The sequence below is a fragment of the Puma concolor genome, chromosome C1 (genome assembly GCF_028749965.1).
Source record: "Puma concolor isolate L17-30 chromosome C1, mPumCon1.1.hap2, whole genome shotgun sequence".
Taxonomy (NCBI): Eukaryota; Metazoa; Chordata; class Mammalia; order Carnivora; family Felidae; genus Puma; species Puma concolor.
The window spans coordinates 91,966,288-91,980,427 of NC_141674.1; the positions used below are offsets into that span (position 1 = coordinate 91,966,288).

The 14,140-nt window shown below is 39.9% G+C and overlaps 1 protein-coding gene across 9 annotated transcripts in view; it reads left to right on the forward strand.

Moving 5' to 3' along the window:
- NTNG1 (netrin G1) overlaps positions 1 to 14,140 on the forward strand; it is a 348,392-nt gene that overhangs the window by 191,460 nt on the left and 142,792 nt on the right. For all 9 annotated transcript variants that reach the window (XM_086717715.1, XM_086717721.1, XM_086717712.1 and 6 more), the window contains exon 3: positions 5,376 to 6,016. In XM_086717715.1, the coding sequence (XP_086573841.1) occupies positions 5,376 to 6,016 (641 nt within the window). The remainder of the gene's footprint in view (positions 1 to 5,375; positions 6,017 to 14,140) is intronic.

Sequence of the window (14,140 nt, forward strand, 5' to 3'; positions counted from 1 at the left end):
ACATGCTGCCTTGTGGACCTACCTGAGGACATGAAGAGTTTATCCCCTTAGCTGTGGTCAGCAAGGCCTATCAGTACTGATGATGCTGACACTTACCTTTCAAATTTCTGGAGAAGGTATCCACCATCTTGAATTATACACACCTCTGGTTCTGATTTCTTCCTGTTCTTTCTATCACGAGTAACAAAGCTATAAGACCTGGAGGGGGCACCTCAGCCTGAACAATGATCAGCTCTTAGACTCAGAGTAGTCATAAAAGTCAGAGAGGGGCTCCTCAGAAAAGGAGTCATAAAAGAGGGGCCTTTCTGTGTTATAGCCAACCGAGAATCGAGGACTCAGGGAAAGGAGTGACGAAGAAGTCCCAAGAAGGGACTGGGGAGTAGGGGCTCCTAACCACCACAAATTACACCAATAAAGGGAAGAAAAGGAAGCCATCTCCTCAAGATGATAGCCCAGCCTAGCAGTTAAAACATGGTGCTCATGGTTCATCTCTCTGAGAGACAAGCAGTAGACTATGCTACCTATTTCTTCACCCTTTTAAAGCCTTGCATTAGCAACGACATAGTGATATCTATTTCAAAATCACAATGGAAACAGGTTGGGAGTGCTATCCCAGAATACTGTGTCTGCTCCCTTACCTATGTGTCTTTTTTTTTTTTTTTTTTTAATGGCACCTAGTCTTAAAACAAGCAAGGATGAGCCAGATGCAAATGGGTGTGAGGCAGCTCTGTCTCACTGTTTTTCATAATCGGTATAAGTGTGAACCCAAATCCTTCTCACGACCACTTGTAAGTACATGCCTACTTGGCATGTAATGTACAGTTCAGTGGCAAACCTCTCATGAGAATTCCCTACCTTTCCAACTGTCTTTCCCAATGGGTAAAACTTGGAAGGAGAAGTTCAAACTGATTGGAACCACAAGGATTACTGCTTATGCAGGTTTTCTTTTTTAACTCGGAAGGGTCTAGCAGATCTGAGTTGAAAGGGCTATTCTTGTCAAAGTATCTCTTGACAGAAGGAAGGTAATTCCATCAATAGAAACATGTCTCAAATTTTATTTATCCTTTTAAGTTCTGAAAGCGCATTAAGGAAGAATAACATTCCACTTTGGCTACAAAGTGCTAATTAATAACTAACTTCAATTCTCCCAGAGGTAACATATTAACATTTCTTAAATGAAATTAAGCATCACAATCTTCATCTTCTAATTGTTACAAAAACATTTAGCAGCAATATCTGTTTAATTACTTAGGCATCTCTTAATGGTGTAAATATTATCAGCACAGTCATAAATATTTTCTGCTTTGTCCATAGACAATCAGTTAAGGATCTGTTACTTGTAGGACTTAAATTAAGATCTATTTAAAGCTGCCTGCTGGCCACAAAATAATTACTTACACTTGCTAATGCCTGAATCTGTTAGATTTAGCAACAAGAAGTGTTCTTTGCTTTCACAAGTAGGGGAAAGTTATTTTTTCTTATATAAATTTCATTGTTAATGGTATTAGGGAGGATTAGGGTGGGGTTGAAGTCGTTGAAAATTTAATTAATCTAATCCTTTTAACAGCAATTGTTTTCATATTGATAATTCTCTGTAACAACAGTATTACCAGTCACACCCTTGTGAAATATTTACACGAAATATTTTAGCATATAATCTCTCCTCTAGCTTTCTCTTTCTAGAATAGTAAGGTTTTCAGCTTCTTTGCCTCTCTCTCTCTCTCTCTCTTTTTTTTTCTCTCTCACCACAAATGCAGGCTTTTTCTGAGGGGAGCAAAATGAAATCTTTGTTTTTCCCTAGTAATTTTCTTTCAGTATCATTGTCTCTCAGTAAGTTATGTTAATGGTCATCAAATCATGAATCTCCTAAAAGAGCATGAAGTCTATGAAATAAGAATGGTTCAATTAATTTTTGGGGGGGGGCGGGTAAGCCATTTGGTGTAGAATCTCCTTAGAAATGATTTGTTTACTCATCCATTTCAATAAACTGCTATGCTGCTGAAATTATCTCTAAGAGTAGAGTCAGATGAAGGACAAAACTGTCATTCTGGTCAAACTCTGATCATCTCCAGTGTAAATTGGGAATTGCTCTTAATCTGTTCAAATGTCACATTATCCAGGAGAGACTTTCTCTGACCTCCCAGTATAAAATTACAATCAGTATTCCTCCTCCAACACCATTTTCCCCTTTAACTGGTTTATTAGTAGTTATCACCATGTAACATTATAGAACATTATATATTTGTTTAGTACATCTCCCCCAACTAAAATGGAAGCCATGCTAAAAGCTGGGACTTGGATTTGTTTGCTACTGCCTCTTGAAAGCCAAGACAAGTGCCTTAAATATAGTAGTATAGTAGGCAATCAATAAATAATTATTGCATGCATGAAACTTTTTTCTCATTTTTCAGGTGCCTACAGCACCAGATCAGTGCAATGCAATAAAATTGTCTCCTTGTCCTGGCATGCATTTTGATGGCTGACAATTTGATGTAGATATAAGCATTTATCCTGAGCTGGCTGTCCTGCTGAGCCCCTGTGGAAGGGTATCCTTATGGAACAAAAGCAGAGACTAAGTGCTTTGTATGGCTATGTCTTCACTAAAGGACTAAAACTTTGAGTTTTGCAGTGCTCTCTGGCATCCACACGTTTATAATTTTAAGAGTAATACAAAGCAGGGAATCTCAAAGGATGTTCTCCAGAACACTACTTCTGTGGCATATAAATAGAGGTTACTAAAGCAAAAAGGGGCTCCATGGTCAAATTAAGTTTCTGAAACTAGGTCTTACATGAAGCTGAGGAAGATTCTTAACATCTGAGATGTATGATAATGCTCATTAGGGCTTTCTAAGGCAGGAAGATCTTAAGCTGTTTCCCAAACCTATTTTGATTTTAGGCCCTTGCTTTCTAACCAGCCAACTGTGTTTCTAAGACTGTATCATAGGTAACTCCATTGACTTGGGAATTAAGCAGGTCAGGGCAGGGGCAGAAGGAACTCGTCTTGGCTCTGTCCCTTACTCACTTTGATATGTGACATTGGGCAAATTGCATAACACTTCTCTATGCCTCGGTTTTCTCTTCCATATAGCAGGGGTGGAAAGGACTAGCCAGGATAATGGATGTAAAGTGACCCATAAGTGCTAAATAAATGGTGGTTATTGTCAATGCCTTTTATTGAATGTAGGAACGAATGCTTTTTAGATAGATACCTTCAAGTATATTTCCTAAGATGAGTTTGCTAGTATCGACCCATACCCAGAATCAGTCTACTGTACCTCCTTCTTTGTCTTGGCACCCTATGCCCTTCTGAGAAGATCTGCACATCAATGCTGAAGTCGAAGAAATGCTATCTTTCAACATGACTTAATACAAATGCCTGACAACTCACTTTGGTGTATCCTGCAGAGTTGATTTCCTGTGTTTTGATACCCTTGACCTCAGATGAAGATGCTTTTGTCAGGAGGAAGGTGGTAGCATCCAAGTTAATGATTGTGCAGATGGCTACATGCTGGTAGATTTTGAAGTGACCATATTTTTTCAGTAAATTTCAAATGAAGGTGTGATTTGTGTAAACCTGACCCCTTCCAGTAAAATGTGCATTTACATATATTTAGAACTTATAAATCTTGACAGATTCCACAATATTTATAGCCCTCCATAAAAAGCCTTTGCCAGTTTGCAGAGCTTTGCATTTGGCTCTCTGGTATGCTTAAGAGAGTTTAAATAATAATAAATTTGGTGATTTATTCCACCTGGAACAGAAACGTATTTTCCCCCCTTGGCTCCTCTTGAAGGGGTTACTATAAATAGTGCCACAGACGCTGGGATCAGGAATAGGGAATTGAAATTCGAGAGAGAAGTACAGAAACATTTCCATTATCACTGATGCCTCGGATGTATTTTTAAAACAGTTCTGTTCCTCAGATAATGTACCTTCTCTCCTTTCTCTTGCCCATCTCAATTATACTTGAGTCCCCCAAACCTGTTGCCAGCTTTAGGATTCAGTTGCACTAATGGGAAAGAGAGAGTGAGAGTATTAGTTGACTGGGTAGGAGAAATCGCCTCTGGGGAGGCCAAAGCAATTCTCCAGTGTCCATCTCACATTTCATGGGAGTCAGCTGGTAACTGAGCACCAAAGTCCATCATGTAAATTCATTATTTGAGACCTGGCTCATGCATCCTGCAGATATGATGAAAAGTTCTCAGTTCATGAAAAAGAAAAAAAAATCTAATTGTAATTACAAGAGAAAGCCTGAGGACAATGTCAAAGGGTCGATTCTTTCACCCATCCATGCTTATAATTACCCAATAGAGGATTAGAGAGAAATGCCTGGATAGTTGGCTCCAAATGATACCATTTATTTTCTTAAATGCAAAATAAACAAAAATCGGGGAGCCAGCTGTTTGCCAAAGAATCATCTGATGAAAGCTTGAAAGCAGCTATTAAGTGTAGCATAAGTAGTGTTGTAACTTGTTGTGATACAAGATTTATTTCCAGCTTCTTGTCTGAGTGGACTGTGAAGGAACTAGCTTCTGTGAGAGGGAAATTATAGTAATGGCCAACATCCATGGACAGACAGCTGACTATGGGCCGGCACAGAGTAACACGTCAAGTAGCCATGGCTTATACTTCTAATTAAGTACTGGGGTGTCCTGTCCTGATAACTTGGAGCACACCCTTGCGCCAAGTCTTTTCTGTGCAATCCCCTTGCCTCTAGCTAATAGGATGGCAGATGTTTGGACCAAGCCCCAGAGCCTGTAGTATACCACATTTTAATGATTTGTGGTGAACAAAGTAAATGCTTTAAGAGAAGACTTTATGAAGCAGAGACCTAGTTAAGTATGATGGATTTGAGGCGAAGCAAAAAGAAACTGGATGTTGTAGGGGGGTATTGTTTCCCAAACAGGACACGGGTATCTACGGTTCGTTGCTAATTCTGAAGGTTTGCTTGAAAAATGACTTTTTAAAGAACTATGCTCTTGAGGAACGTCCTTGAGGCATGGAAGAATTTCCTTGCTTTTCTATAGCATCTTTCTAAGAGGACACAGAGGTATTGAGCTGTTAGACAGTTGCTCAGTGTCTTTGTGCTTCTGGGACTGCATTATGGGTCTAACACATATGGGATAAATAAACTGTTTTCATTTCTTAAAGCCCATGGAAGGAAACAAGACAAGAAAATTACCATATTGCCTCATTTTTTTTTTAAAAGCTATTAAAAAGGAGAATCCAGTTAGGGCAAATAAAAATGATTACTGTAGACAGGGTTCCCCCGCCCCTTTCTTTCTTTCCTAGCTTTTTACTCAGCAACAGCAATATGGCAAGACTTGTGTCAAACCAGTGTTTTGATGCACCCTCTTTTGTTCTTCTTCCATAGGGCAACCCCTACATGTGCAATAATGAGTGTGATGCAAGTACCCCCGAGTTGGCGCATCCCCCTGAGCTGATGTTTGATTTTGAAGGAAGACATCCATCCACATTTTGGCAGTCTGCTACTTGGAAGGAATATCCCAAGCCTCTCCAGGTTAACATCACTCTGTCTTGGAGCAAAACCATTGAGCTCACAGACAACATAGTTATTACCTTCGAATCGGGGCGTCCAGACCAAATGATCCTGGAGAAATCTCTCGATTATGGACGAACATGGCAGCCCTATCAGTATTATGCCACAGACTGCTTAGACGCTTTTCACATGGACCCTAAATCCGTGAAGGATTTATCACAGCATACGGTCTTAGAAATCATTTGCACTGAAGAGTACTCTACGGGGTATATGACAAATAGCAAAATAATCCACTTTGAAATCAAAGACAGGTTTGCGTTTTTTGCTGGACCATGGCTACGCAATATGGCTTCTCTCTACGGACAGCTGGATACAACCAAGAAACTCAGAGATTTCTTTACAGTCACAGACCTGAGGATACGGCTTTTGCGACCAGCGGTTGGGGAAATATTTGTAGATGAGCTACACTTGGCACGCTACTTTTATGCGATCTCAGACATAAAGGTTCACGGAAGGTAAGAAAACATCTGTGTGACTTGAGTGAGAACGGTTGTTCAAAGAAAATGCCAGTGTGTTGGCCCCACAGCTGGAGAGTGACATTTGTCACTTTCTACTACACCATTTTCTCAGGAACGCCAGTCTGGAGGTAGGTTTGGGGAAATTTGAGACCCTTCTTACTCAGCAGTCATTTGCAATCCCAGACTCCCTGTCACTGAGCCTGAACCTGGCAGGATTTCTTAGAATTTAAACAAAAGAAAAAAGAATAGCATCTTATTTGAGACCAAGGAATTCCCTAGACCAGGGGGTGGTTTAAGTCTTTAAGACAATGAAACCAGGGGAAACAAAGCCAGCTGCTCTATAAAAGATACTGAAAGATAAGAAATTTGTCTTTCCATTGTTTTCAAGTGCAAGAGAGGGTTTCAGCATGGTACAACTGTGCTTTTGTTTTCTTATATGGCCCCCCAAAAAGTTTCAGAAATGTGAGTTATATTCCTTTAATATATTAAATCAGAGCCAAATGCAAACAGGAATGTCACACATTTATTAAAAAGGAGTAGCTCTACTTTTCAGGCTTTTGGTCGTTACTGTCTTAAAAAGATAGGCTGCCATTTAAATATGGACCTGAGGCAGGCTTGCTTCATTTTATGGGTCAATTACAGATGGACCAGAGTTTAAACACCTGAATGGTCATAGTTGAGCATATAGTTGGTTCTGAGAATACATCAGAGACACACATGAGCAAGTTTCTGAGAATTTTGAGGATGTGTTAATGAAAACCTCAAGTAATAAGAACCAGGGCTACTAACGTAGAGCTGTTCAACCAGATTTCTAAGTGTGGTGTGTTATCCAAATAACCAACTGATGGGAGCTGAAGCATGAGGTAATTAGCTGGGAAAACTAAAGATGAGTGAAATACACAGCAAAATGGAAAAAAACAGCAAAGCAAAGCAATAATCATTCTAACAATGCCAAGATAGCTTTAAGTCAGAATATATGAACTTAAGAATATAAATGGTACATAAATCATGTAGATTTAATTAACAATTATAAAATTCAAACAAATAAGGCAGGCTCCATTAGGTTTACTGGCTTTCAGCATCCCTTAAGGCAACCCTGTCCTCACAAACTGGAGAAGAATTGAGACTCCATGGTCTTTCCAAGAGTTGACTCGACCTGTCTTTTGATAGTGTTGTTGTACTTGTGCACGAGAATAAAGAAGAGGTCACTGATGTTAAGGTAAAGACCATAGCAGGCACACAGAATGGAGTGGTGGACATGACCTCGGTATAGTAGTAGAGGTTTCACAATCTTAACTGTGGGAAGTTAAGCAGGAACTGGTGGCCACCTACTCTCAATTTTATTCCAGCTTCATGTTCCTCCTGGAAGAGTCTAGAATCTTTAGCAATGATTTAAAAACTTTAAGAGGCTCTTAAATATGGAGAACAAACAGAGGGTTACTAGAGGGGTTGTGGGAGGGGGGATGGGCTAAATGGGTAAGGGGCATTAGGGAATCTGCTCCTGAAATCATTGTTGCACTATATGCTAACTAACTTGGATGTAAGTTTAAAAAATAAAAAAATAAATAAATAAATAGAAAATAAAAACTTTTAACTAAGGCCGGGGGCACCTGGGTGGCTTGTTGGTTGAGCATCCGACTTCAGCTCAGGTCATGATCTCAAAGTTGTGGGTTTGAGCCCCACATTGGGCTCACTGCTGTCAGCCTGTCAGCACGGAGCCCGCTTCAGATCTTCTGTCTCGCTCTCTCTGTCCCTCTCCCCCTTTACACTCTCCCACCTCCCCCCAAATAAATATTTAAAAATTAATTAATTAATTAATACAAATAAAAACTTTTAAGTAGGGTCTTGGTGACATATGATGGAGATATCTTTAGAACAAAGTAGTATTTCTGAGAGAAATATGTATCGGTACATTATTGAGCTTATGGGTTCTAGGGTGTAGAGGAATGTTTATGTATTAGCAGGGCACCACGAGTGGGCAATCTGGAACTGTTGCCTTAAATATGAATTTGCTATTTATAATAAAAGGTAGCTATCATACTCATAAATATCTTAGCAAAAGATAATCAGTTTCTAGTTCTTATTTTGGGGGACTATAATATATAAAAATAATTGATGTTGGTATTATTAACAATAGCATTCCACAACAAAGTAACAAGTATTCTGTTCATCTACAAGAATGAGTGCTACAGAATTAATAAACTGAGATTTGAATTTGAATCCTAGTGTGATCGGCACTGTTAGATAGTATCATCTAATTCAGTTTTCTTGCAGTTTGAGAAATTTTAATCCAAGCCAAAATCCTTAGAGTCCAAGTTCTGCAAACACTGTCATCTTCCACTTGTAAAGAAGGCAATCTTGTGCAGCTTTTGGTTGAGATATAACCATTGTTGGGACTTACTTCTGTTACTGCACATTCATTCTTGTTTCCTCTGATTTAAAAAGAGAGTATAAATACACTTTAAAGTGACAGGCATTTTTTTTTTTTACATTTGTTTATTTATTTTTGAGATACAGAGAGAGACAGAGCACAAGAGGGGGACGGGCAGAGAGAGAAGGAAACACAGAATCCGAAGCAGGTTCCAGGCTCTGAGCTGTCAGCACAGAGCCTGATGCGGGGCTTGAACTCACAAACTGTGAGATCGTGACCTGAGCCAAAGTCAGATGCTCGACTGACTGAGCCACCCAGGCGCCCCATAAAGTGACAGGCATTTTTTATGCATTCTCTGAGGTCAGACATACTATCTCTTAAAAGTGGCATGTTTGAAATGTAGACTCCCACCAGATTTACCACTTTTCTTTTATCCCTGGTCCTACTCGAATTCTCCAACTGCATTTTGGTGACTGGGAAATTGGCAGGAACCATCCTCCCTTCTCTGGGACTCCCCTCTTCTGCCTTTTCCTGTTCACCAGTCAAGTGTAAGCTAGTGAGGAAGCAGCTGGGCAAGAGAGAAAGGTCCAATAGAGGTGAGCTCCTTCCATCAGGTCCTTCTCTGTCACCTCTAAACTCTGTCCAAATTCCTCAGGGCAAAACTGATGCTGGCGTGTACTGTGCTAGGCACCAGATGGCTGGGGTATTTTTAGTCTTAGGGGAAGGACTAAGGAAGCAAGGCCTGATGGCTCAGGCGTGTCTCCAGCTTTTAAGTTATATAAGGGAAATGGAGGCACTAAAGAGAGCTGTTGAGCTGCCTCTGGTACACAGGCCTTTCAGCACAGAAGCTGATACATACATTTTACACTTGAAAACTTCGGTAGGGTTAACTTTTTCTTATAGAACAAATCATCTACAAAATGATTAATTGATGATGTCCAAAAGAAAGTTCTAAGGGTTCCTTTTCCAAGACCTCATCATTATAAACTTTCCAAAATATAAGAAGCCCTTTGTTGCCGTGAACCTGCTCTTGGCCATCCATGAAATGGCTGCAATATTTAATGTGTCATTTCATGTCCATATCTTATCATTATAATGATGTTTATTGACTTATCACTCTACTATCACCCATGTCATAGTGTGGGAATTGACATTATTATTTGGGGAAAGTGGGCAAATATCCATAGAAGAGTGGACAGACAATACAAGATTTTTCACCTGGAGGTATATGAAGCTATGAAACAAAAACAGGAGAGTCTTTGTTTGACTTGACTGTGAATTCCAATTCTCAATTCTTGTGCAACATGTGCACATGGCCTTGATGGATTTTTTTAATGTTTATTTATTTCTGAGACAGAGAGAGAGCACACAAGTGGGGGAAGAGCAGAAAGAGAGGGGGACAGAGGATCCTAAGTGGGCTCCGCATTGGCAGCCAAGAGCCCAGTATGGGGCTTGAACCCATGAACCATGGGATCATGACCTGAGCCAGAGTGAGATGCTTAACAAACTGAACCAGGCTCTCTGGCCTTTATGTTTTACACTAGTATTGTTTGCTGTAAAGGTGATGTTTTGATTGTTATTAGACTAATGTAGCATTTATGTTCCTTTTAGCATGTGATACATCTCATACCTGTTTTACTGGTGACAAAAACTATAATCCCATCATAAAAATTTTATTCTTCTTTGGCCACATACTTATTTTGCTTCCATTTACTCCCTCTCATTGTGTATTTATTAAGATAATGGAAGGAAAAGGGGAAACATGGCTGTTGGCAATCTCAGCGACTCTGTAGTACTTACATTGTTCAATAAACCTCATAATCTTCATGGACTAATTCTGACTTATGGATGTCCTACTTCAGTAAATCAGGGTGATTTTCTCTAGTGAATAATAGACGAGTACAGTGTGCCAGTACCTTAATTAAAGAGTGGCTCTCTTAGTCTTGATCTCATTTTAATTTACAGGGTAATACTACAATAATATCACTAATGGAAGGTACATTAAAGGGCATCAAGTAGCATTAACTGTATTAAATTATGGTACTTGTGTTAATTAACTGCTGAAGCAAGATGGTTCTAATGGCCAAAAAGGTCATCTAATGCATAAATAAAATCTACCCAGATGAGGGGTGAGAGGAGAAATGAAGAGTAGATATTTGTTCTGAACATCTTTTTACACAGACAGGGAGTTCAAGTCACAGGCTGTTAAATAGAGATAATGTCCAAAATGTTTTCTTAGTTGCACAATTGGAAGTTTTGATTTTTAAATGTTTCGTTTTCTTCCAAGCTTTTGTAACTAAATTAATTGAAAAGTTGAACATCACATTTGTCAGATGTGTAGATTTTATAGAATATAAACTCAGCATAATTTATTGTTTCTTTGAGATGAACAGTTTCAAGGAAGTAATGTGATTCATTGTAATAATTGTTAAATCTGAAAGACAAATGAACATTTGATAATGTGCTCATTTATCTGTAAGATTTGCTACCAGCAATGTATCAGGGTACTGGTTTCAGACTTAAGATAATAGAAAATCATATTCTTTTTTTTAATTTTTGTAATGTTTTTATTCATTTTTGACAGACAAAGAAAGAGTGTGAGTGGGGGAGGGGCAAAGAGAGAGGGAGATAGAATCTGAAGCAGGCTCCAGACTAAGCTGTCAGCACAGAGCCTGACATGGGGCTCAAACCCACAAACTGTGAGATCATGACCTGAGCCAAAGTTGGACACTTAAGTGACTGAGCCACTAGGTGCCCCTAGAAAATCATTTTGGACCTCAAAAACTTTAGGACAGAATTGTCAGAACTTTTCTCAGTGGCCTAGAAAACTCTAACCCACATCTCCATTACTCGCCTTGTTACACAATATTTCTAAAAATAATTATCAATGTATTTTTTCTCCCTGGTGCTTATTCATTCCTTACCCGTTGCAGCACCTACCCAAACACCTCACAAGTAGTTGGTTGTCTGTTACTATTTACAGAATTGATTTTGCCTTCTGTCCCCTTATTTTTTATCTCCAAGGAAGGAGCCAGGGGGTGCTAGCTCAGAAGTTCCATGTGCTACCTTTTTGGGTGTTTCCTTCACTTCATTATTGTTCCAGCTCGTAACCACACCCTCCCTCCCTACACCCTCCCTACCTAATCCCAAGATCTGCGAAGGTAGAGGAACAGAACCACTCTAGGTGTCTGGAGTGAGAAAGACACCCCCCTACCCCCACTACACTCTCACCCTCAGGAGGAATCAGATCTATTTGCAAATGCTTACTCTTTGAATGTCACTGCCTTGGTATTTGCTGTACTTAGTATGAAGTGAGGTTGGAATTCACTTTCTTAAAGCTAGGCATTCAAATCTTTAGTGCAGAAACATGTGATATTAGGTAAGCAAGAACACTAGGGAAGTTTAAAAGTATCAAAGCAGAAGGGCATCCCTTCAAATTTTTCTCAAATAATTTGGAAAAATCATGTAATATGAAAGTGGTCTGCCAATTACCAAAGGTTTACCAGTTACCCTGCAAGTTCTCTGTCTTTTTCCTAGCCACAATTTGAATAAATGTACCACAATATTTACTTTTCACTTCTCCTGTGAGAGGCGTCCTGCAAGGCGCTCTTGAAGCATTGGACCTGGCATTCGTTCATTCTTCTCAATTAGTCCTAATTATTGAGGTTGGGCTGTACTACTACTTAACAGATTCTGCTTTTATAACACCCTCCTTCTTTCTGTCACCAAAAAATACTCCTTCTTCACCCTGGGACAGACGCTGGGCTAGACAGTGAGTATAACAGAGATGTACTAGGCATAGTCAATGTTCTCAAGGAGCTGAAACCAGAGTGGGCACAGAGGTGTAAACAAAAAATGATGATGGCTTGGGTTAAGTGCTTTTACCATGTGAATGTGTAAAGTGCCCTGATGACAGGGAAGGGGATACTAATTTAATCTGGGAAGCCTAAGAAAAGTTTTGATGAGGGTATGACATTTGCATGATATCTTGAAATATGTGCTTCGGAATTTTAAGTAGCCAGGGCAGAATGTATATTCTAGGTCAAAAATTATGTTTAAGAACAATACAGCATGTTAAGAACCTCTGAATAGTTGGGAATTGGTGGGATGGACAAATCCTGGGAGATGCCCTTCCATCTTCTCTCTGTGGATCTTCTTTCTTTGGATCTCCAAGAACATTGAAGGAATCCTGTATCTTGGCCTCTGAGCCCTCCATGTCATAGGAAATCTAAAATTATATGGATTCTCTTTATTTTGTTTGCTTGTTGTTTTTTGTTTTTTAATATGAAATTTATTGTCAAATTGGTTTCCATACAACACCCAGTGCTCATCCCAACAGGTGCCCTCCTCAATACCCATCACCCACCCTCCCCTTCCTCCCACCCCCCATCAACCCTCAGTTCTCAGTTTTTAAGAGTCTCTTATGCTTTGGCTCTCTCCCACTCTAACCTCTTTTTTGTTTTGTTTTTTTTTTCCCCCTTCCCCTCCCCCATGGTCTTCTGTTAAGTTTCTCAGGATCCACATAAGAGTGAAACCACATGGTATCTGTCTTTCTCCGTATGGCTTATTTCACTTAGCATCACACTCTCCAGTTCCATCCACGTTGCTACAAAGGGCCATATTTCATTCTTTCTCATTGCCACGTAGTACTCCATTGTGTATATAAACCACAATTTCTTTATCCATTCATCAGTTGATGGACATTTAGGCTCTTTCCATAATTTGGCTATTGTTGAGAGTGCTGCTATGAACATTGGGGTACAAGTGCCCCTATGCATCAGTACTCCTGTATCCCTTGGGTAAATTCCTAGCAGTGCTATTGCTGGGTCATAGGGTAGATCTATTTTTAATTTTTTGAGGCACCTCCACACTGCTTTCCAGAGTGGCTGCACCAATTTTCATTCCCACCAACAGTGCAAGAAGGTTCCCGTTTCTCCACATCTTTGTTCATTTTAGCCACTCTGGCGTGAGATGGTATCTGAGTGTGGTTTTGATCTGTATTTCCCTGAGGAGGAGCAACATTGAGCATCTTTTCATGTGCCTGTTAGCCATCTGGATGTCTTCTTTAGAGAAGTGTCTGTTCATGTTTTCTGCCATTTCTTCACTGGATTATTTGGATTCTCACATATCAACTAAGCGCAGGTGAGGAACATTCTTTTTTTTTTTTAATTTTTTTTTAATGTTTATTTTTGAGAGAGAGAGAGAGTACGAGTGGGGGAGGTGCAGAGAGAGAGGGAGACACAGAACCCAAAGCAGGCTCCAGGCTCTGAGCTGCAGCACAGAGCCCGATGCAGGCTCAAACTCACAGACTGCGAGATCATGACCTGAGCCGAAGTCAGACGCCCAACTGACTGAGCCACCCAGGCACCCCTGCAGGTGAGAAACATTCTAAGGCAATGGTTTTAGAGGATATTTCAGTGCAGCTGTGGTTAGCAGGGAACTGTGGGAGAGACAAGAAGAGCTGTTATGTTGCTCAGTGGTGGAGAAGCTGTAACTCCAAGTCCTGATGCCCAAATGAGGAGTCCAGAAAAGCTCTCTAAGTTCCACAAAAGCCATCATCACATGAGGGTTTGAGAGTTGCTTGCAAAGTCAATAGGACTTGATGGCCTCAATCAGATTTTGAGGAAGGAAGGGCTGAAGGAAAGACTTCAGTAGGAATCCAAGTAGAGAGTTTAGTCAAGGATTTAACAGTACTGCTCTGGTGTTGCAGAAAGAGGTTTGAGTTAGAAATATAGGTTTGAAAATTATGC